The following is a 23,356-nucleotide window of genomic DNA, read 5'->3' as shown; positions in this document are numbered from 1 at the left end:
TATTTTGTGACAAGTGGAAATTATATGAAATTCAAATCGCAGTTTCTGTAAATAAAGTTTTATTGGAACACAGCCACACTCGTTCATTTGTATATCATTTGTCTGTTTTCACACTACAGTGGCAGAGTTGAGTGGCTGCGATGGAGATCTGATGGTTTACAAAGTCGAAATATTTGCCCCCAGCCCTTTGCAGAAAAAGTTTGCTGATTCCTGTTTTAGAGTGATGACGTGTGCCATGCATACATGACTCATCTCATCTCCCCCTCATGATATCTGCCAGGTCTTTTTATGGATCAGGAGGCTAACTATTAATAAATAGCCAATCTCAAAACCTCTCTGAAGGGCAACACCGAATTCCCTACAGCCTGTAGTGCGAGGGAGACAGAAACTCTCCAGACTCTCAATCAGAAGCTTGGGAGTGCCATACCTGAAGAACAGGGAGGAACCAGAGGTTGACAATGCTTTCTAAAACTGCAACTCAGCTCAGTGCCTGATTGGACTGAGATAAGCACTTCACCCTTCCTAAAAGAGGAAAAGGGTTCAATTTCTGATGGAAGATATCATGTGGAGCTTCCACAGTTCTTTTAGACAGTGTCCACTATACAAACAAACAGAATACTAGTCATGCAAAGAGGCGGGAAAATGTGACTGACAATCAAGAGGAAAAAAAAAACAGACCCACAGGTGATCTAAATATTGAAGTTAGCAGAAAAGGACTTTAAAGTAACTATGAGTAATATCTTACATAGAAAACATGATGGACAAAATGGATGAAAAGATGGAGAATTTCTCAGAAAATTGGAATCTATTGAAAAATCAAGTGCATAGTCTAGAAGTGAAAAATATAGTACCTGAAATTAAGAACTCCTTGGATGGGTTTAACAGCAGACTGTATATACAAGAGAGGACAGAAGTAAAGAACTCAAATAAAGGTCAACAAAAAATAGCCGAACTGAAGCACAGAGAAAAAAGAATGGAAAGAATAGAGCAAAGTGAGAAAGTACTTTGCGGTAACTAGTATCTTTAAGTGTTTCAATTAAGGAGAAGCTGAATGCTGGATATCATCCCAACTTTACACAAAAGAAACAAAAATGGAATTTCTAACAATTTTAACTTCACTCAGCAATTTATCACTGATATATGTCTCATTTTTTGTAACTAACTTGCTTGAAATATAAATGAGATAATATGTGAACTAAATTATCAGTGAACAGATATCACCTAATGGCTATTTGAGACAATAATTCATTACTGTTTTATAACTTTGAACATCTTTATTCCTTATAATGCTTAGGGGATTATAATTATTAGGGGATTGAGATTCAAGAGGAGTTTTATGACGGCTAATCTTTTGGGAGGATAGAGAGCCCTTGATCAGCTCAGGGGATGAAGAAATTCTAAGAACAAAGATATAATCTTTAATTACTCAGAAAAGCATGAGATGAATCTTTTAAAAAAGGTGGAAATCAAATGACCTAGGCTAATCACAGTTGTTTCTTCTAAAATTCACTCTTCCTAAGAATCATAAATCTGAATCTCCAGTGGTGAGGCCTCTAAGCAGGTAATTACAGGAAAAGATCCATTGGGAATTCTCTATGAATATTCCTCTACTTAATGTCTGGCATAAGCTATGGGTAAATTAAATATATGAAGCCTTTCAACAAATTTTGAGAAGTGGAGATCTAAAAGTAAAGGGGCCTTTCTAATTTTGGTGGGCAGAATCTTTGACCAGACTTTGGACAAGAATTTAAGGAAGTGAGTAGAAGTGTTAGGTACTTAGTCAATTGATGGACATCATTAAACAAATTAGATACATTCAGACTTATAAAATAATTATTTGTCACATGCTTACTATATAGTAGTATGTCTGATAAAACTATTTCGTGGTACACTTTTCACTTGTACTGAACAAAGGCTGCCACCAGGTGGCAGTAAAGATACGCTTGAGAAAGGAGCAGGCAGAACCCTCAGTTTCTTAACCTTTTGTGTGTGCTATGGACCCTTTCTCAGAACAATGTTTTTAAATGCATAAAATAAAATACAGTGAACTATGAGCCTCCTTAAATGTATTAAACAATAATGTTTAACAAAATATCTAATAAAGTGCATAATTTTGAAGTAGTAGTAAGTGTAAATATTTCAAGATAACTGCAATTCCACTGTGATATAAAAATATCTGTGATTTCTATTAGTGCCAAAATCTGAGATAGTGTTAATTCTGTTGTGGTTTGTTGCCTACATTCATTATTGAAGAAAATGTTAATTTTTAGCCAGAGGTTAATGAAAATAAAGACAAATTTCCCCCATACAAGTTCATAGATCATATGAATTTTACCCACAGACCCCCTAAGGTTAAGAGTCTGTGTCCTATAGAAAACTGTATTAATGTCATGGGTAGTGATTACTAGTGATCTGGTTGTTTTTAATATGTTTGGTGAAATTACATATAGGTATATCACACTTTATAAAATAGAAAATATTTCTAAAAAGATAAGTGTAAAATAAATCATTGTATGTAAATCTATTTCTCCTTTGTTTTCATCATAAAACTGGAAATTAAATTCCTCTATGGAAAAAAAGGCGTGTCTCCCAAATGTAATAAAACCATTTAAAAATGCATCAGATTTTGTAAAACATTTGAAGTAAAAACAAATTTCTGGAAAATATGTTTTATCTCATGTCTCAAAGTAAATGTAAAAATAGTTTATTGTCTGCTTACCATGCACAGGGTATTATATGCAGAACTTTGTGCACATTATTTTATTGAATATTAAAAATAATTGTATGACATTGCTACTTCTCCAACCCCCATTTTACAGAAGAACTAGGGTTGTTGTGTTAGAGATCAGATAAATCAGAATTCAGTCCTGGCTCTACCATTTATCAGCTGAGTGACAATGGTCAACTTTCTTAACCTCTCGAAATTAAAACTTCTTTATCTGAAAAACAAGGATAATATAAAAATATCATGTATCTCATGGTGGTATTGTGAGATAATGCATGAAAATAACATAGCATCTTGCCTGGTACACAGTCAAGCTTATCAAGATCACTGTTGATCCACACATTGCCAAATCCAGGAATCTATTCTCAGTCTCCATCTTATGAAGTCCATCAGTAACTTTTAACACAGGTGATTACTCCCTCCTCCTTGAAACATTCTCTTCACTTGGCCTATTGGACACCACTTGCTCTTGGTTCTCGTCACTGATTGGCTGTTCCTTCTCATTCTCCTCTGCTACATTCTTCTAATCTTAACTTCAAAAATTTGGAGTATCCAAAGGGCTCATTCCTTAGACCTCTTCTCTGACACTCTAGATGATTTTGTAAGTCCCATAGATTTAAATGCTATATATCGGCTAGGATTGTAAAATTTATAAACCAGCCCAGAGCTCTCCTGAACTCTACAGATTCACACTTCTAGCTGTTTACTCAACATTTGTTCTCAGACATTTATTTAGCCATTCAAATTTAACAGCCAAAATATAACACTTGATTTGCTTTCCCCTAAGCATGCTTCTCCCACATTTTCCTCTACCATAGTAAATCTCAACTCCATTCTTGAAGTTACTCCGGTTAAAGAGTCTCTCAGACAACATATTCAGTCCATTTAGGAAATCTGTCCATTCTACCTTCAGAAGTTATCCATAATCCAGTCTTTTCACCACTTCTACTGCTCCTGCCCTAATTAAAGCCATTAGCATCTTTCTCCTGGAGTACTGCAATAGCTTTCTGGTTACCCTGCTTTCATACTTGATCCGCTATAGTCTCTTCTCTGCAGAGCCAAAAGTGATCTTTTAAAAAACATGTTACGTCACTCCTCTGCTCAAAACTGCCCAGTACTCCTCATTTCACTTAAGTTAAAAAAAGAAAAAAACTTACTATGGGTGTTTGTGGCCTAGCACTCCATTGTTTTCTGATCATGTCTCTCATCGCTCTCACTGCACCCACCATCACCACATCTTGCCTACTCTGTCCAGTCATATTGGCCATTTTATGGTTCCTCCAACATCCTCTCAGCTCTGTTATACTTGCCTTCTTCTCCCCCTATAAGGCATTTCCCTCAGAGATCTACAGGGCTCACACCCTTACCTCCTTCAGTTCTTTGCTCAAATATCACTTTGCTAGAAGCCTATTTAAATTTGCAAGCTACCCCAGCACTCCATTTGCCTCTCCCTGTTTTATTTTTCTGCATAGCACTTACCACCATCTGATATATCTTTTATTTAATGTATTGTCTGTCTCACCCAACTTGAATATTAGGTCTGTGTTGGCATATATTTTTATCTGTTTTTTTTACTCCTGTATTCCCAGTCCCAACAATAAATTTGTTAAATGAGTGACTAATTTTTTTCATTTTAATACTTTATCAGGTGCTACACAGTTTATGCCTGACCCCAAGCTCATGGATCACGGGCAGTCCCATCCAGAAGATGTAGATATGTACAGCACTAGAAGCTGAAATAGTCTGCATAGAGTACTACAAGATGTGTGAAGTTGCAAATGATGATGAAAAAAATCGTGTAATGGGTAACTCTGTTGCATAGAGTATAACTTAAAGCAACTTTTTCCCTAATCTTCTAATGTATAGTTTGACCAATCACTTAAGTGATTAAATCACAAACAATGAATATAATCCAAACAATATCAAATGATTGGTGAAGAGGCAGAGGTAGTAGTATTAGGATACATTTGATAACTTTTAAGGGTGTTTATAAAAAAGATAGAGTAAATATATGAACATTTATGAGACTAAAATCTGAAAAAATATGTATGTGTATATATATAAATACTTATACACATACATATTTGCTTTAGCTTTTTGTAATTAATGTCAGCCGAAAAGAATGGTGTGTGGAAGGATGTGTTCCCTACCACCCCCCTTTTTTTCATTTTCCAGAGCTGGAATAAAATATCCATATTTTACGAAACTTGGTGCTTGGCTTTGTCTCTTTGTTTTATTAATGTTAACTCCTCTTAAATGTCCAAAAACACCTCTAACTATTTAAGAGGACCATATGCTCTATGAGACCTCCAATGCTGCTTAGCAGACCTTCTACTGGTTCCTAGGTGATTTCCTGTCCGGTTCTCCAGGAGAGGTATTACAGACCTTTTATTCTCAAGCCTCCTATACCTGCCAAAGATGACTGTTTCTCCTATTACATAGAGAGAAAAAATAAGTTAGTAGACATGACCATTCTCAACTTCTTCCCATCTACCTTCAAGACTTACCTCTTTTCAGCTATGCCATCCCCCTTTTCTAAGGCTAATGCTTCTATTTGAGTTCTTGATCTCATTCTTTCCTGTATTTTCCAATACTATATTATATTCAATTTACTCTTCAGTCTTAGGTATCTCTTTTCACTCATTTCTTTTCCTTAACTTCTAAATAGTTTCTGATCTTCTTTATCCCCAAATAGCAGTAACAAAAACCTTCCCCTAACCCTGCCTCTTCCTCTTGAACTTTCTTTTCTTTCTTCTTCCTATGATTGTCATACTTCATAAAAAGTAATGTCACTTTCTTGCTTCCTCCCTTTCAATTCCTAACTTTTGACACCCTGGCTTTTATACCTATTTGAATTTTTTGTAATTATTGACTCTTGACCACTCCCTTCTTGAAACTCACTCTTCCCTTTACTCTCTGTTATTCCTGCTTCTCTTGTTGTTCTTCATTCTTCTCTTGCTTTGAATCCCTTGAATGTTGAGGCTCCTCAGGTTATATTCCTAGTCTTCTTTTCTCATTCTATATGCTCTCCCATTTTCATTCAACATACTTCAGTTTTCAGACACTGTTTATGTCCTTACTACTTATGTCCAGCTCCAATATTTATCCAGAGCTATAGACCTATCTTTCTAATTATTTATTGGTTGTATCCATCTTATATTGCGTAGATATCCCCAATGTCAATATGCCTAAAACTAAATTGTCTTTACCTCTCTCTCCTTATTTCTGTTTCTCAAATCTATTCTACCTTCTTTAAACATTGCTCTCGTTGAAGTCTTCATCATCACTTTCCTGGATTATTATTACAGTAATCTTCTGGTTAATGTGCCCAACATCAGTCTTGCTTTCTGTTACTTCACAATGTGTTCTGCTTGTAAGTAACAGTAAAGTGGTAAGTGGTTAACAGTAGCTTAAATAAATAAGAGTCTATTTAAAGTCTGGAAATAGGCAGTACAGGGTTGGCATAGTGGCTCATTAATGCCATCAAGGACCTAGACTTTTTCCACTCTGGTCTTTAACACATTGATTTGTCACCTCATGTTCACAAAATGGCTGCTGTACCTCTGGGTAATACATACATATTCAGAGTAGGAAGAAGGGTTAGGACAAACTGTCCCAGCTACTTCTGACCCTTATTTATCAGAAAAGTAAATGCTTTCTTAGAACCCCTCTCAGAAGATTTATGTCTGTATCTTGACCAGAACTTGTCATATAACCACACTTAGCTCAAGGAAGATTGGCAAATCGTATGTTTTTTTTATGGTGAGGAAAGCAAAGAGTAAGGGATTTGGAATGAGTGTTGAGTTTGAGCTAACATACAGTGTCTGCTACCTTGTTCTTCTAACCCACGTGTCATATTATTATGACATAGTTGTCTTTCTAGCAACTGTTATGGATAGTTGTCTTTCTGAATCTTCAGTAGCTTAACATTGCCTACATAATCAAATCAAGACTCCTTAGTGTGACTACAAGTTCCTTTCTATATGATACTATCTCATCTTTAATCCTATCTTCCCTTTCCCTACCACCCTACAGCCAATGTATGTTATATTTTTATCTATAACATACCACATGCTTCTTGAACATGCTTTGCTCTTTCATGCCTCTTTTTCTCTGCCTATGCTGGGGTTTTCTCTTAGAATTGTTTTCTCTCTCATCCTGTTCCATGTTCCAACTTCCTCATCCTTCAAACCCAATTCCAATGTCACCATTTTCATTTCTCCCAGGTATGATTTAAATGCTCTCTCTTCTGCATTCCATGCACTTGGTACTTATAGCTGTGATAGGCCATACAATTTATTATAAAACTAAAACTAGTTTAGTATTTTTTCACAGACAAGGCCCCTTTCATAGACAAGACTCCTGTATTCATCTTTGTCTAGCTTTGATGCCCATGAACACCTGGTATATACCGTGTTTGTACCATCAGCTCTACCTAGCCAGACCATCACCTCTAATGTTTCTTTTGGAGCAATATGTATGAACAAAACATGTATGAACAAAATCGGAATATCAGTACAGAAGTAGAAATTATAAAAATGAACCCCCACCAAAATATTCTCTAGTTGAAAAGTATAATAAATGAAATTTAAAAATGCACTTATAGGGGTTTAAAACCAGAATTTAGCAAGCAGAGGAAAAAATTGGTGAACTTGAAGATAGGACAATTGAAATTATCATCTGAAGAACAAAAAGAAAAAAAGATGAAAAGTAAACAGAGCCTCAGGGATCTGTGGAACACCATCAAGTGGACCAACATACACATTACCGGACTCTTCAGAAGGAAAGAGAGAAAAATAAAAAAAGAATATTTGAAGAAATAATGGCTGAAAACTTCTAAAATTTGGTTCAATACAAAACCAAGAAGCTCAACAAATTCCAAGTAGTATAAACCCAAAAAGATCAACCCCAAGACACATTGCAATCAAACTGTTGAAACCCAAAAAGAAAGTGAAAATCTTGAAAGCAGCAAGAAAGAACTCATTACATACAATAGATCCACACTAGGATTATCATCCAGTTTCTCATCAGAAACCTTGGAGGCCAGAAGGCAGTGGGTTGATATACTCAAAGTGCTGAGGGGGAGGAAGAACCTGTCAATAAAGAATTCTGTATACACCAAACTGTCTTTCAAAAATGAGGGTGAAATTAAGACATCCTCATAACCCCACCCCACCCCCTGAAAAAACCCTGAGGGAGTTCATTACAACTAGACCTGCCCTGCATAAAATGCTAAAAGGAGTCTTTCAGGTTGAAATGAAAGGAAGTGTGATAGTAATTCAAAGCCATATGAAGAAATGAAGGTAAAGGTTAAATAAAGTTAGTAACTCAAAGCCATATGAAGAAATAAAGATAAATGCATGGGCAATTACAGGAACTAATGTTATTTCAATTTTGTTTGAAACTCCACTTTTTATGTTCAACATGATTTAAAAGACAAATGCATAACATTAGTTATTATGTTATTGGGCACACAATGTATAAAGATGTAATGTGACATCAATAACCTAAAAGGGGGTAATGGGAATGGAGAAATGGAGAAGTTTTTCTACGCTGTTGAAGTTATGCCGGTATATAAGTTAGATTGTTATAACTTTAGGATGTTAAATGTAATTCCCATGATAACCACAAATAAAACATCTAAAATGTACACATAAGGAAATGAGATTATCAAAATATTTCACTATAAAAATGAACTAAACACAAAAAGGTAGCTAATATTTCACAAAAATGAACTAACACAAAATGGAGGAAATGAGGGACCAAAAAAAAGCTATATGACATATAGAAAACAAATAGCAAAATGGCAGATATCCCTTATCAGTAATTAAACTGTAAATGGATTAAATGCTCTAATAAGTGATTAGCAGGATGCATTAAAAAACATACAACTATATACTGTCTATAAGAGACTCACTTTGGATTTTAAACAAAAAAAGACACATAGGGACGTCTGGTTAGCTCAGTTGGTTAGAGTACCGTGCTCTTAACAACAGGGTTGCCGGTTCGCTCCCCGCATGGTGAGCTGCGCCTTCCACAACTAGATTGAAACAACTGCTTGACTTGACTTGGAGCTGATGGGTCCTGGAAAAACACACTCTAAAAAAATGTTAAAAAAAAAAAAAGACACATAAAGGTCGATAGTGAAATAATGGGAAAAATATTTCATGCAAATAGTAATTAAAATAGAACTCAGAGTACACTAATATCAGACAAAATAGACTTTAAGTCAGAAACTGTTATAAGAGACAAAGGATATATAATGATAAAAGGTTCAGTTCACCAAGAAGATAAAACATTTATACACCAAACATCAGAGCTCCAAAATATATGAAGCAAATAGGATAGAATTGAAGATAGAGGCAGCTGTACAATAATAGAGCCATATGAAGAAATAAAGGTAAATACCTCAATTTCAATAATGTATTGAACAACTGGACAGAAGACAAATAATTATTTAACAACACTATAGATCAATTGGAACTACCAGAAATATACAGTACACTCTGCTCAACAACAATATAATACACATTTTTCTCAACTGCACATGGAACTTTCTCTAGGATAGACCATAGGTTTGGCCACAAAACAAGTCATAATACATTTTAAAAAATTGAAATCATACAAGTATCTTTTCCAATCACAATGGAATGAAACTAGAAATCATTATCCGGAGGAAACTAGGACATTCACATATATAATGCACTCTTAAACAACAAATGGGTCAAAGAAGAAATCACAAGGGAAACTAGAAAACAGTTAAGATAAATGAAAATGAAAACAACATATGAAAGTTATGGTATGCAGTGTAAGCAGTGCTCAGGGAGAAGCTTATAGCTGCAAATGCCTATGTTTAAAAAAAAAAAAAAAAGGAAAAAAGATCTCAAGCAATAACCTAACCTTACCCTTTAAGGAACTAGAAAAAGGAGCAACTAGCCCAAATCTAGTAGAAGGAAGGTAATAATAAAGATTAGAACAGAGAGAAACAAAATAGAGGATAGAAATACAATTGAGAAAATCAATGAAACCAAAAGTTGGTTCTTTAAAAAGATCAACAAATTGACAGCTAGACTGACAGATGAAAATGAGAGAAGATGCAAGCAAATAAAATTAAAAAGAAAAATGAAACACAACTATTAACATTACAGAGATAAAAAGGATTATAAGTAAGTACTATAAATTGTACACCAGCACATTATATAACAGAAGAAATGAACAAATTCCTTGAAGCTTGCAAATTACCTAAACTGATTCAAAAAGAAAATCTGAGCAGACCTATAACAAGTAAAGTTTGAATCAGTAAACAAAAATCTCCCAACAAAGAAAAGTCAGGGACCACCAGATAATTTCACTGGAGAATTCTACCAAACATTTAAAGAAGAATAACACCAATCCTCAAATTCTTTCTAAAAAATTGAAGAGGAGGGAGCTTTTCTTAACTCATTCAATGAAGTCAGCAGTCCTCTGATACCAAAGACAAAGACATTACAAAAAATCACAGATCGATATTCCTTATTAATATAGAGGCAAAAATCTTCAACAAAATATTAGCAAAGCGAACCTAATCTATTAAAAGGATCATTCACCATGATCAAGTGTGATTTATCCTAGGAATAAGAGTGGTTCGACATAAGAAAACCAATCAACATAATACATGAGGTTAACATAGCAAAGGGAAAAAAACATGACAACTCAATTAATGCAAAAAAGGCATTTAACAACATGAAACACATTTTCATGATGTAAACCTCAGAAAACTAGGACTAGAGAGAAATTCCTCAACATGATAAAGGGAACTTATAATAATAATTTTCAAAACCAGTTAACTTCATAATGGTGAATGACAGAGCATTTCCTTTAAGATTAATAATAAGACAAGGATGCCCACTTTCACCACTGCTTTTCAACATTGTACTAGAAGTTATAGCCAGAGCTACAAGACTAAAGAAATAAAAGCCATCCAAATTCGAAAGGGAAGGGTAAAATGATGTCTATTCATAGTAGATGACATGATCTTATAGATAGAAAATCCCGAAGAGTCCCAAAAAAAGCTACTAGAGCTAATAAATGAATTCAGCAAAGATGCAGCCTACAAGATCAACAAAAAAGAACACCAGCAAAAACCCTAAAAGTAAATTTAAAAAGCAATTACATTTAAAATAGCCCCTAAAATAATTAAATACCTAGGAATAAATCTAACCAAGGAGGTGAAATACTTGCATACTGAGAACTATAAAACATTATGGAAAAAAGAAAACCTAAGTAAAAGACATCTCATGTTCATAGATAAGACTTTACATTGTTAAGGTGTCAATACTACCCAAGTGATCTAAAGATTCAATGCAATCCCTTTCAAATTTCCAAAATCCCTTTTCACAGAAATGGTAAAGCTGATCCTCAAATTCATTTGGAATTTCAAGTGTGTAATTTTATATGTTAGCCATCTCTCTTAGTGTTCATATTTCCTGCCTAAAAAGTTGTAATTTATCATAAAACACTAGCCTATCCTATTAATATTTCTGACTATCAAAATGTAGTAAATATCTTTGAAAATAGCTTGTCATTTTTCTTTTATCCATTCATCCTATCGAGCTGCTACTAACATATGGGGCATTAAATTATACTGTCTTTGACCAATTACACTTTCCATTCTAAATTTCAAAAATTGGATCAAGTTTATTGCACTTGTAAAGATTTAAAAGTTCTTGAATGACAATTCCATACTAAAAATGGGAAAATATAATATAGTGGAGCACTGACAAAGCTATCAAACTCATGTCCTGTACAGTAGATATTAGTGGCATCATCTTTGTGTACCAAGGACGGCAGCTTCCACATATCTAGGTTCAAGTAGTACTGTGTGTACACATTATGCCATGTTTCTTTTTCTAGCTCTAAAATACCATAAAGCATCTTACCCATTGCTGTTAACTTCAATGCATCTAGCATGTATTCACAGGCAGCCAATTCCTGTCAAAGTAGAGAAAACTTAGTTTCTGATTTAGTAACGAGTTCTTAAGATGATAATCATGAAGTCTACTGAGGATTTATTAACATGTGATGTCCCGGGCAGTATTAAGAGGGAGTAAGACTTAACCCCAGTCATCTGGAAACTTGAAATCTAAAACAGCACATGCAACAAAAGAATGTATATATAGAGAGATTAACTATGTTGATACCTCACTTACATAAAAGTCAGTTGTCCAGGTAACTAGCCTTGAATGCAACCAAAAATGAGGAAGTAAAGCCAAAAAGGTTTCTGAGCATTCAAGGTAGATGTCACAAACTCTATGTATTATAAAGTTCATAGACTTTACAGAAAAGTCTGTCATGTTGTTTGTGAGGTGTGTTTTCAGTTTAACATTTTAGACCTTGTTTATTTGGTTCTTTACTATATCATTTTTTACACATTCAAATTAATTCTTTATGGATTGGATATCACGCTTGCAAAGGCATCTGCACTTTCAGGTTATGAAAATAGTCACTCTTACTCGATTCCTAATTTGTTTCAAATTTTATTTTTTCCAGTTTTATTGAGATATAATTGCCATATAACATTGTATTAGTCCAAGGTGTACAGCATAATAATTTGATATATGTACATATTGGGAAATGATTACCGCAATAAGTTTAGTTAGCGTCAATCATCTCATATAGTTACAATTTTTATTCTTGTGGTGAGAACTTTTAAGGTCTCTCCTAGCAACTTTCAAATATACAATACAGTATTGTTAACTATAGTCATCATGCTGTATATTATATCCCCAGAACTTATAACTGGAAGTTTTTACCTTTTGACCACCTTCACCCATGTCCCCCACCCCCACCTCCAACCATTGGCAAACACCAGTCTGTTTAAAGCTCTTAATATTAATAATTTATTAATTATAATTTTGTTTTTGATGTAAGAGGTGAGGTAAAATTTCACCTTTATCTTTTCCCCCCAATTATCCCAACAACATTTCTTGACTAAACTCTCTTTTATTAACTGTTGACATGAAATGTCCCCTTTATTATATACTACATTCTCTTACTTAAAAGAACTTCTGGACTCTCCATTCTGTTCAATTGATTTATCTCTGCATCTATGGTAATAGATTACCATAGAATTTTAATTACTTACAACTTTAGAATATCTGGTAGGGCTTATCTCCCCTTACCACTTTTCTTTTCGGAATTTTTCTAGAAATCTGTGTTTATTCTTCCATGTGAAAATTTGGGGATTTTGAGTAGGCTTGGATTAAGTTTACAATGGATAAAAAGCTTTCAAAATATATTAAGAAGACAGAAAGGGCTAGATAATGTAGAACATTGGTAAGAAATCAGGATTTTATCCTCAATGCAACCAGAGCCCAACGGAGTCTTGAGCATTTTGGCTGCTGTACACAGCAGCCTCCCCTAAGACACTGTATGCATCCTGAGGGCAGTGACTATAATTCAAGAATCCTTATATCCTTTTTTCCACTTTTAAAAAAAGATTTTTCTTAAAATATAGCTAACGTACAATAATCCAGAGGGTGCCAAAAAATGTATATACATTTCAAGAAAGGAAAACTATTAAAATTGTAATACCGAATTATATACCAATAACAAAAGATGAATACAAGTCATGTTTGACTTCTGCAATTACAAGAGGTGCTCAAAGTGGTTACCATCAGTGTCCAGAAACTTCTGATTACGGTGAACTACTGCTTGTGCAACATTGACCAGTGTCCACTTGTATACATTTTTTGGCACCCACGGTATATTAGATTCAGGTGTACACCATAGTTATTCAACATTTATGTACCTAAAGAAGTGATCACTATGATAAAAAATATATGGAATGCTTCACGAATATGTACGTCATTCTTGCGCAAGGGCCATGCTAATCATCTCTGTATCATTCAAATTTTAGTATATATGCTGCACAAGTGAGCACTCCTTGTATTCCTCATAGTATTTGGCACATGGGCTTCCCCTAATATGCACTCAGTGTTTGTGTAATGAACAAAAATCAGATATTAATAGTACACAGCACTTATCTGTGGATCATCAATGGTCCAAAACCACACTTTGAGAACCACCATAATAAAAGGCTTAAATGGGAAGTCTGGTAAGCAAGAAGTTATGACTGTCTAGCTATGAAACGACTAGACCTCCAAATAATACCATGGTGTGGACATTAAGAACAGAATAAAACAGGTGTATAGAAAGGATACTTGGAAGAATTTTAGTGGCAGGATAGTAAATAAAACCTGCAAAATATTCAGCTAAAGAATGAATTATAATAATAATTATAAACTCATAAATGCCTTTACAAAGAGAATGTTTTGCAAACTTAGTAATGAACAGGAATTAGGATAAGTGGACATATAACATATATGTATTAGAGAAGAACATAAAGCTCAAAGCTTATTAATCATTACATCCTTGTCTATGATGCAGAGTAATAAATTTAGCTTTTCTATTATTTTTCTACAGTGAATACTCATTAAAATTATCCTCCTCATATTCAGGGACTTGAGGCAAATTCAAAAGTAAATGTCGTCAGGACCTCCACAGATACAGATTCATTGAAGTACAAGGATCTAATGATGTATTTTCCCCTTGGTAATAGCAATGGGCACTGTTTGGAAAGCTAAGAAAGGTAAGTTTTCTGGATGGAGAATATCACTATCATTCAATAATAAATTTATTAATTGTCAACCAGGTGTCAGATACTAAGCTACAAAAACTCTTTAAAATTATATTCTGCCTGGAAAAATGTTCTTCTGGAATAAGTAACATGCTGGGTATAGTATTTTTTTTTTAAAGTTTAAGGTAGAAATTTTATTTTTTACTGCTTATCAAAAATTAGAGGAACCTGACTTTATTTTATATAAAATAATAATGTTCAAATTAAATTACCCAAGAATCCAGATGAAGGATATTCTTTTCATTAAATGTGTCTTCCCCGTTGCAAAATTTATTACAGATAATGAGGAATAGTACAGCTATGCAGTAATAATAATTGTTGAAGACAACAAGGGTTAAGAATCATGGCTATAGTACTATTTAAGAAAATAACGAGGGTCTACTATTTGATTCTTACTCTACTCTGCAGGCTACTATATCAAATGGCATTCAAAAGAGTGTTTTCTTTTAGGCTCTAAATATTCTTTGGGTCTTTGCCAATCTGCATGCTATTTTGCAAAGAGCTATGCTTACAAGATGTCCTGTTCAAATTGTACCATAAAAGGAGAGAAAGTAGCAGTCCCAAGCTGTCTTTGTCAGGACTCTTCTTGAGATATTAATGTATAAGTTTACTTGAGACATTAATGTAAATGTTTACTAAATTAAAAGTTTAGTTATAGCCCATGCTCAATTGGACCCATTAAAATGGTTTACGGTAATTTATCAAATTGATCTATTGGCAGACTTTATATAGTGTCACATAGACCACATGCGGGTGGAGCTAAGTAAAGAAATCAATCAATCCCTTAGTCTCTTTTATCTTTTAGATGTGGCAGGGGTAGTGATGAAGAAAACCCAGACAAGCTGGGAATCCACTTATTCTTTTAGATTTGGGATAACAGCTCTTAATTCTCACATAGGTGGTATTTATAACATATAGAATTTATAAAGAAGATAGCTTTGGTTGTCAAAGAGATTATTTTTGCTATCCTGTAATACATACATCTAAAATACTGGAAGTTTCAGTATAATTTTCTGCATAGCTTTCAGTCAGTTGTACCAACGACTTCTTCAGAACCTGTCTTTTTTTTTTTTTAAATTTATTTATTTTATTTTTTTATTTTTTTTTAATTTATTTTTAATTTATTGGGGTGACAATTGTTAGTATAATTACATAGATTTCAGGTGTGCAATTCTGTATCACATCATCCATAAGTCACACTGTGTGTTCACCACCCAGAGTCAGCTCCCCTTCCATCACCATACATTTGATCCCCCTCACCCTCATCCCCCCCCCAACCCCCTTACGCTCTGGTAACCACCAAATTACGTTCCCCAGATTAATTTTCAAACCCCGTGGCCATCCTGTGGTCACCGACTGCTAAATTTATTTTTAATTTATTGGGGTGACAATTGTTAGTAAAATTACATAGATTTCAGATGTGCAATTCTGTATCACATCATCCATAAATCACATTGTGTGTTCACCACCCAGAGTCAGCTCCCCTTCCATCACCATACATTTGATCCCCCTCACCCTCATCCCCCACCCCCCAACCCCTTTACCTTCTGGTAACCACCAAATTACGTTCCCCAGATTAATTTTCAAGCCCGTGGCCATCCTATGGTCACCGATTGCCCTCCAATCCCCTCACCCTCCCCCCCACCCCCCACCCCTCCCGCCCATCTAGCAACCCTCAGTTTTTCCTCTTTGTCTCCAAAACTGTTTCTGATTAGTTCATTCACTTATTCTTTTCTTTAGAATCCGCAAATAAGTGAGATCATATGGTACTTATCTTTCTCTGTCTGACTTATTTCACTTAACTTAATGTTCTCTAGATCCATCCATGTTGTTGCAAATGGTAAGATTTCTTTCTTCTTTATGGCTGCATAATACTCCATTGTATAAATGTACCACAGTTTCTTGATCCAGTCATCTACCGATGGGCATTTTGGTTGTTTCCATGTCTTAGCTATTGTGTATAGTGCTGCAGTAAACATAGGAGTGCATAAAGATTTTTGAATTGAAGTTTTGGATTTCTCCGGATAGATACCTAGGAGTGGAATTACTGGATCATAAGGTAGTTCCATTAATTCCAGTTGGAGAATTGATGTGGGAATTTGTGGGGATAGAATAGAATGGAAGGATAGATAACTCAGAAATAACAGATCTGTAATGGTGCCTAGTGTCATTTCAACAAATGGATTTCACTAGAAAACTTTTGGTATTTTATTTTGTCCATTGAAACAACACATTCTCTGATCAAAGGGACAGAAACTTGGCCTGATTTAAATTTAATTATATATATATATATATATATATATATATATATATATATATGTATATATATGTGTGTGTGTGTGTACACACATATATATATGTATGTGTGTACACATATATATGTGCGCATATGTATATATGCGCACATATATATTGTATATATATATATGGTTCGTCAATTAAGTTCGTGAATTTGTTGCAACGATGTTGCTAACCTTTTTTGATATCAGAGGGAGTATTCATTATGAATTTGTACCAACTGGACAAACAGTTAACCAAGTTTACTATTTGGAAGTGCTGAAAAGGCTGTGTGAAAAAGTTAGACGACCTGAACTTTTCGCCAACAATTCATGGCTCTTGCATCACAACAATGCACCAGCTCACACAACACTGTCTGTGAGGGAGTTTTTAGCCAGTAAACAAATAACTGTATTGGAACACCCTTCCTACTCACCTGATTTGGCCCCCATGACTTCTTTCTTTACCTGAAGATAAAGGAAATATTGAAAGGAACACATTTTGATGACATTCAGGTCATCAAGGGGAATACGATGACAGCTCTGATGGCCATTCCAGAGAAAGAGTTCCAAAATTGCTTTGAAGGGTGGACTAGGCACTGGCGTCGGTGCATAGCTTCCCAAGGGGAGTACTTTTAAGGTGACTGTAGTGATATTCAGCAATGAGGTATGTAGCACTTTTTCTAGGGTGAGTTCACGAACTTAATAAACACACACACAAATTCCAGCCACGTATTTACTCCACTAAAAACCTAGGCTACTGCTTTTATATGGAATTATTTAGGTTGTGTATCACATAAATGATTGTCTTGAATGCCACAGAACTTCAGCACAGTGACTATGGCTATTAGTTTGTCTGTCCCCTTTACTGTACTGGAATGATTTCCAGGAAAACCATTAAAGTGATTGTTACTCAGAAATTTTTAACCCAGCTCCTGGACTGCTGGAGTCTATCTATGGATGGGCTTCAGGAGTCAAAGAACTGTCTGAAATTGTATGGAATATATATTGTGGATGAATAGTGTTTTCTGGGCAGTCAATCATTAGGTTCTACAAGTAGGTGTGGTCCTAAAAGCAACAAGACTACCTCACCTAAAATGTAGGCAATTAATACCTGAAATTCTGTCACTGACATGTCATTCATTTTGAGTTAAGCATTCCTTTTCTCTAAGATCCTCTTTTAAAGTTAAAAATTCCCCAGGGGGCAATACATTGGGCCCCTGAAATTTACATGAATTGGTCCCCCCATGACTTTTGAGCCCCCTACTATGAATCAAGGAATTTGTGTAATCATTTTATATTATTGACTCGTTACAACAATATTTTTATATAAATAGCACTATGTCCTTGATTTTAGATGTGGAAATTGAAGCTTAGAAAGGTTAAGTAACTTCCAGAAGGTTATGTACATGGGTCATAATTAGCAGAGCTGGGATTCAAACCTAGGCTTTGCCTTCTTTACCCTAAGCCCTAAACTAGTGCCATGAGCCTCCACAGAATAAGGAAAAAGAAGTTTACTTTAATTAGGCGCAGGATTTTTGGGCAGTCTTCAGCTTCTGCAGGTCTTATCTGGAAAGGCTTCATGTTTGGTTGTCTCCTGCCTGATTGGCTCCAGCCTGGTTGTCTCACACATAGTTGTCTCAGGCCTGGTTGACTTGCACCTGATTGGCTCAGGCCTGGTTGCCTCATGCCTAGTTGACTCATGCTGGTTTGGCTCAGGCATGATTGCCTCTTGCTTGGTTCAGTCATGCCTGATTGGCTCAGGCCTCCGTTGCTTCATACCTGGTTGACTTGTGCTAGATTGGCTCGTGCATGCTTGTCTCATGACTGGCTGCATTGGGCCTAGTTGCCATGTGCCAGGCTTCCTCATGCCTATTTGGCGTAGGCCTGGTTGCCACATTCCTGTTGGCTCATGTCTGGTTCGTCATGCCTGACTGGCTTGGCCTTGGTTGCCATGTGCCTGGTTGGCTCCTGACTGGTTGGTTTATTCCTGGTTGGCTCACACCTGGTTGTATCATACCCAGTTGATACGTGTCAGGTAGGTTTGTACTTGGTTGGTTCATGTATAGTTCGTTCATACCAAGTAAGCTCGTGTGTAGCTTGCTCATGCCTGGTTGGTTCATGTCTGATAAGCTTGTTTGGTTCATGCCTGATTGGTTCAGACCCAGTTAATTTGTGCCTGGTTGACTTAGAACTGGTTGGCAGATGACTGGTTAGCTGATGACTAAGTGCCTTGATGAAACACTTAATTGCAGTGCTCTGGTGGGAGGCTGTAAGATGTTTCTGTTCTTTCTCAACTTAATTTGTACTTCAAGAAACCCCTCTATCAATATGAGAATGGGAAAAATAAAGGAGGGGTACCTAAAGATGATTATTGATGCCTCCGATTTGCTGGGGTTGACCTCACCAGCGATCACAGCTATAGGCTTGGCTGGGTTTCAGGATGTCATCAGGCCTTTCCCTGCCAACAGGCCGGAAGTGAGTACAAGAAGAAAATGACCCTGGGACTGTATTACTGTCTCACCCCTGAGCATGGTCACTGCGTCATAGTGATGAAGTCACAATGCCGGTATCTACGTGCCTACGTGCTCCCCCGTGTGATGAGGGAAGGGAGAGGCAGAGCCTCCTTTACTACCTTTATTTCTTCGTCTCCAAGAGCTTAGAGAGAGTGAAGCAAAAAGTTGGAAGGTGTCTCAGGGTTTATGCTTGGCACTCACCCTGAGTGCCTGCTGTTTTAACAATCCAAAGATACTTCCTATCGCTTTCTGCTTTCCCATGCCCCAGTCCTGAAATAATTCACTTCCTATTTCCGTCCTGACTTCCACTTACCACCTCTTTCCCATAAGCATAGAAATTAGAATGCTTAAAAAGTTGTCATCAAAATAAATTAAAAAAAAAAATGAAAATAAAAGTGAGAAAATGAAAAAAAAAAAAAAAGTTGTCATAATGAGGTGCTCAAGTCCCTAATGCAGAAAATATTTCTTTACAAATAAGAATAATGATGATTACTATTTGATTACTGAATTTTTTTATGACCTATGCTCAGGGAGAAGCACTTCACATTTTCTTATTCAATCCCATAGCCACCCTACTGTCCCCAATTCTGAGGAAACTGATTCAAAATATTTGGTAAACTAGCAAAGGCCTCAACAGTTGGCAAAGAGCCTGACTTCATACCCAGTTCTACTTCACTCCATTTCCAAGCTTTTTATTATCATACTATCCTGGGACTTACACTATACTTATTTTCTACCCCCATATCTGTAAGATCAGGTATATTGTCCCTTAACCCTATTACCCCTCACAGAGTAGTTCTCCCATCAGTTTATCTGTTGGTTTATTTCCTCAACAATGTATATTATGTAACTAGTGCTAATTTTGTTGTAGATGGAGTGTCTTTTATTTTTTAAATATACTGGAGAACCTCGGTTGAGGCTGTTCTAAGATTCACACTGTGCTAAGGGATTTATATATGCATTACTTCATTTAATCATCAAAGCAACCTTATGAAATATGTACTGCTGTTCCCCATTTTATCAATAAGAAACCGGACATTAGAATGATTAACTAATTTTCCCAAGTCTAATAGATGCCAAAATTGGGACACAGTCTGAGGGCTATCCTATAGACAGAAGGGTTCAAATAGAACTATAGAGCACAATTACCATTCAGCCTATGCTGGCTGTAAATGGAACCTAGAGAGCTATCTTCTTAGCATGACAGGTAAATCAAGTCACATTACAGAACTTTGCCAAACCTAACACAAGGTAGATGCACGTACATTCCTGATCTTGATCTACTTGTAATAGTGATGAGAGCTAAAATTTTATGAATGCTTCCTGTGGTGTCAAGCATGGTTCTAAGGAACAATTTACTTGTATTAATTCATTTAATCCTCACAACAATCCATTTAGGTAGGTTAGATATTATTATGCCTACTTTTCAGGTGAAGAAACTGAGATTCAGAGAGATTAGATAACCTGACTTAGGTCACACAACTAAAAGTCCAGGCAAAATAAAGAAAATCCAGTCATCATTTTATTTTTCCTAAAATGCCAGGGTAGGGGTGAAGGTATTTTGCTGTTTGCTTTACAAAATCAAACCATTAGCATATTTTTTGTGGGGATAGATGACATTTGTTTTTTACTTTTTTAGAGGGGGAGGCATGTGTTAGGTTTCCAGTTGATGTCTTAAAGGGGTAAAATTAGAAATTACAGTTCAGTAATCTAGAACTGGTAACAAGTTTCTTTGTATTTTGGTTCATGAAACTTTATATCACTTGAAGGCCATTTAGGTGCTAGTTTGTTTTTTCTTTTTAAAGAGTGTTGGATTTGAACATTATGTAATTGTGATTTTAAGGGGATGCACCAAAAATGCATATTCCTGCTCACAATTACTTATTAATGCAACTTGTCCCATCTTAGATGAGACTGTTTCCATCAGCAATGCAAAATATCTCCATACTGTAGCTAATATACCATCAAGGGAAAACATTCTTTTTAAATATTTAAACAAAAGCTTCAATATGTCTTTGCCGTAAGGTGGCAGTGCTATCCCGTTTAGGAACTGAAATTCTAAAAGATAAATATTGTAAGCTTGTTTCTATTTAATAAAAGTGTGCTTATCATTTGAAGTTGAGGTTTCCGTCATTTCCAGGTATTATCAGAAAATTTCTAAAAATATAATTGTAGTCTTAACATACTATCTTTTTACAGACCTAGTTTATGTCGTGAATTTTATAAGCCAAGATCTGCCAAATTCTATTTCTAAGAGTTCAAAATGTGCATACATTGTCTGCTCTACCAAAATGCTTTTAATTTAATATAATGTATAAAGCCACCCCTATAGATCTAAAAATGTGAATATTTTTATGTATTTAAACTCTAATGACTACAATACATAAGATTTCCTTTTTTTTCTGAAGACAAGCTAAGTAAAATTCAGTATTCTGAGCTGACTGCAGATTGGTTTCATCTAAATGAATATTCACAATTGAGAAAGGCATTTGTATAGTTTTCATCTATAGCAAACACAGTTTAAATTTGCTGGGATCTCCCTTTACTTTAGAGCCAATACCTTTTTCCTGTCCCTTTTAAGTTCACAAGCTTTTTTTTTTTACCCCTGTAAAATGCAAACAAACAAAAAGAAAGAAAGAAAAGGCAGGAGACTGGGGAAGAGCTTAAAGGCAGGGAGCCACAGGATCAGAGAGAACATATGGGCATTTTCTGAAACAAAAACTTAAAGAAAGTACTTTGGAGGCATTCATCAATAAGCAACACTTAATGCTGTGTCATTGGAATTAACCCCTGGTCGTTTGCAAAAGGTGAAAAGAATTCACAATCTCAGCACAAAATGAGAAGGGCAAGGAAGTAAGTTTATTCAAGATGCCAGCATAGAAGTTGCTGGGGCAGACAACTGCACCTAACTTTAGGCTACTTTTTTCTTATATAGGAAAAGGTAGGTAAATTTCCTTACAGCAGGTGATGTGACTATAGACTGAGGTCATTTGATTGACGTATGTTGGTTATATAACTAGTTTCTTTCTACGCGTGCTCTTACCCAGAATGCATACATAAAAGCCCACGGAGGGGGTAGGGGGACCAAGCCTTAATGTTCATTCCATTCTAATTGCATTATGATTAGTTAGAGTTCAACTAAAGGACAGTTTTGGTAGTTTGCGCATGTGCAAAGAACCGGTTAAAACCAGTCAGGTCTTATCTCCCCTTTCTAGAGGGTTTTAGACATCTTAGAATGATTTGTAGGGGATGAGCCTGGGCGGTTCCTGGGGAGGGGATGCAGGCCTGGGCAGTCTCCCTTCAGGGTCACTTTTATTAACCGCTTTTTGCCTCCTCACTTCATATTTCATAATATTTGCTGTATTTTGTTTTATTAAAGAATATGTGCTCATTGTAAAATGTTTCCAAAATATCTGTAACAGACAAAAAAATTACCTATAGAGTTTGCTCTGATTGGAAATGAGCACACCCAAGATTTTGAATTTTCTTCCTTCCCAGATATCATCACCAAATTTCCAATTAAGGGAAAATCATTATTTTGCTTATGTTGTCTCTTTGCTTAGCTGAGGGTGCAGATCAAGGATATATGCCTTTTTGTTTAGAAAAGTTCCCCGATTTTTATGAAACGCAAGGTGAGTCCACAGCCTAGTCTAAGATAGGGACTGAGAATTATAAATTGCTTTGTATCTAAAAAGAACTTGGATTTTTTTCCGGGAGCAGTCTGGAGAAAGGCTGAGTATTCTAGGAACTAGGAAAAGAGTGGTTAAATAGAAAGGAAGAATTCTTGGCTTGAGGAGGAAATCTGTAAAAATGGTGGTAGGCTGAGGCCTAGGGCATCAGGCAGCCAGTAAAGGTTCTCTTTAAGATGTCAGTATTCAGTTTTAACTTGTTCCCTACTACATGCTGTGTGGAAATATTCCTAACTCTTCTCCAATAATTTAGTGGAAGTCACTTACACTACCCTTGTATTTATGGTAGTTTGGGGTCATGAAAGTGGAGGGATGAAGGCTGCATGCTGGGCAGAAGTACTGAAAGAAGACAGCAGTTTCAAGAGTTGAACCCAGGGACTGGGAGAACTGACTATAGCTTGGGGGTTATAGATTTGTGAACAGGTGTATAAGAATAAGGTTACCCTAGGGGAAGAGGAATAGGTAAAGAATAC

At 35.7% G+C, this 23,356-nt stretch overlaps 2 protein-coding genes and 1 non-coding gene across 6 annotated transcripts in view; 1 reads left to right on the top strand and 2 right to left on the bottom strand.

Moving 5' to 3' along the window:
- Nucleotides 1-4,536, top strand: part of APOOL (apolipoprotein O like) — an 84,531-nt gene extending 79,995 nt beyond the window's left edge. For all 4 annotated transcript variants that reach the window (XM_033103628.1, XM_033103717.1, XM_033103709.1 and 1 more), the window contains one exon: nucleotides 4,374-4,536. In XM_033103628.1, coding sequence (XP_032959519.1) covers nucleotides 4,374-4,462 — 89 coding nt within the window. In that variant the 3' untranslated portion in view covers nucleotides 4,463-4,536. The remainder of the gene's footprint in view (nucleotides 1-4,373) is intronic.
- A 6,249-nt stretch (nucleotides 4,537-10,785) lies between these two features.
- On the bottom strand, nucleotides 10,786-18,825 carry SATL1 (spermidine/spermine N1-acetyl transferase like 1). The gene is made up of 5 exons (XM_033090837.1): nucleotides 18,699-18,825; nucleotides 18,461-18,565; nucleotides 18,197-18,294; nucleotides 11,644-11,695; nucleotides 10,786-10,814 (listed from the first exon to the last, which is right to left on the bottom strand). The coding sequence occupies exons 1-5, from the start codon at nucleotides 18,823-18,825 to the stop codon at nucleotides 10,786-10,788; spliced, it is 411 nt and encodes a 136-aa protein (XP_032946728.1).
- Nucleotides 13,540-13,646, bottom strand: LOC117030698 (U6 spliceosomal RNA). The gene has a single exon (XR_004424444.1). It is a non-coding gene; the product is annotated as a U6 spliceosomal RNA (small nuclear RNA).
- Nucleotides 18,826-23,356: the final 4,531 nt, after the last annotated feature.

Source organism: Rhinolophus ferrumequinum, chromosome X (assembly GCF_004115265.2).
Source record: "Rhinolophus ferrumequinum isolate MPI-CBG mRhiFer1 chromosome X, mRhiFer1_v1.p, whole genome shotgun sequence".
Classification (NCBI taxonomy): domain Eukaryota; kingdom Metazoa; phylum Chordata; class Mammalia; order Chiroptera; family Rhinolophidae; genus Rhinolophus; species Rhinolophus ferrumequinum.
The sequence above is the reverse complement of the archived record's forward strand: the minus strand, read 5'-3'. Positions and strand labels throughout refer to the sequence as shown.

What these genes read in the sequence shown, in the direction of transcription:
- SATL1 (XM_033090837.1), bottom strand. Translation starts at nt 18,825, where the DNA reads ATGAACCAAACAAGCTTATCAGACATGAACCAACCAGGCATGAGCAAG. An exon ending in ACCTGACACGTATCAACTGG is followed by an intron (nt 18,566 to 18,698) that starts GTATGATACAAC and finishes TGTGGCAACCAG; the next exon opens with GCCTACGCCAAATAGGCATG. An exon ending in AAATCCTGCGCCTAATTAAA is followed by an intron (nt 11,696 to 18,196) that starts GTAAACTTCTTT and finishes CTACTTTGACAG; the next exon opens with GAATTGGCTGCCTGTGAATA.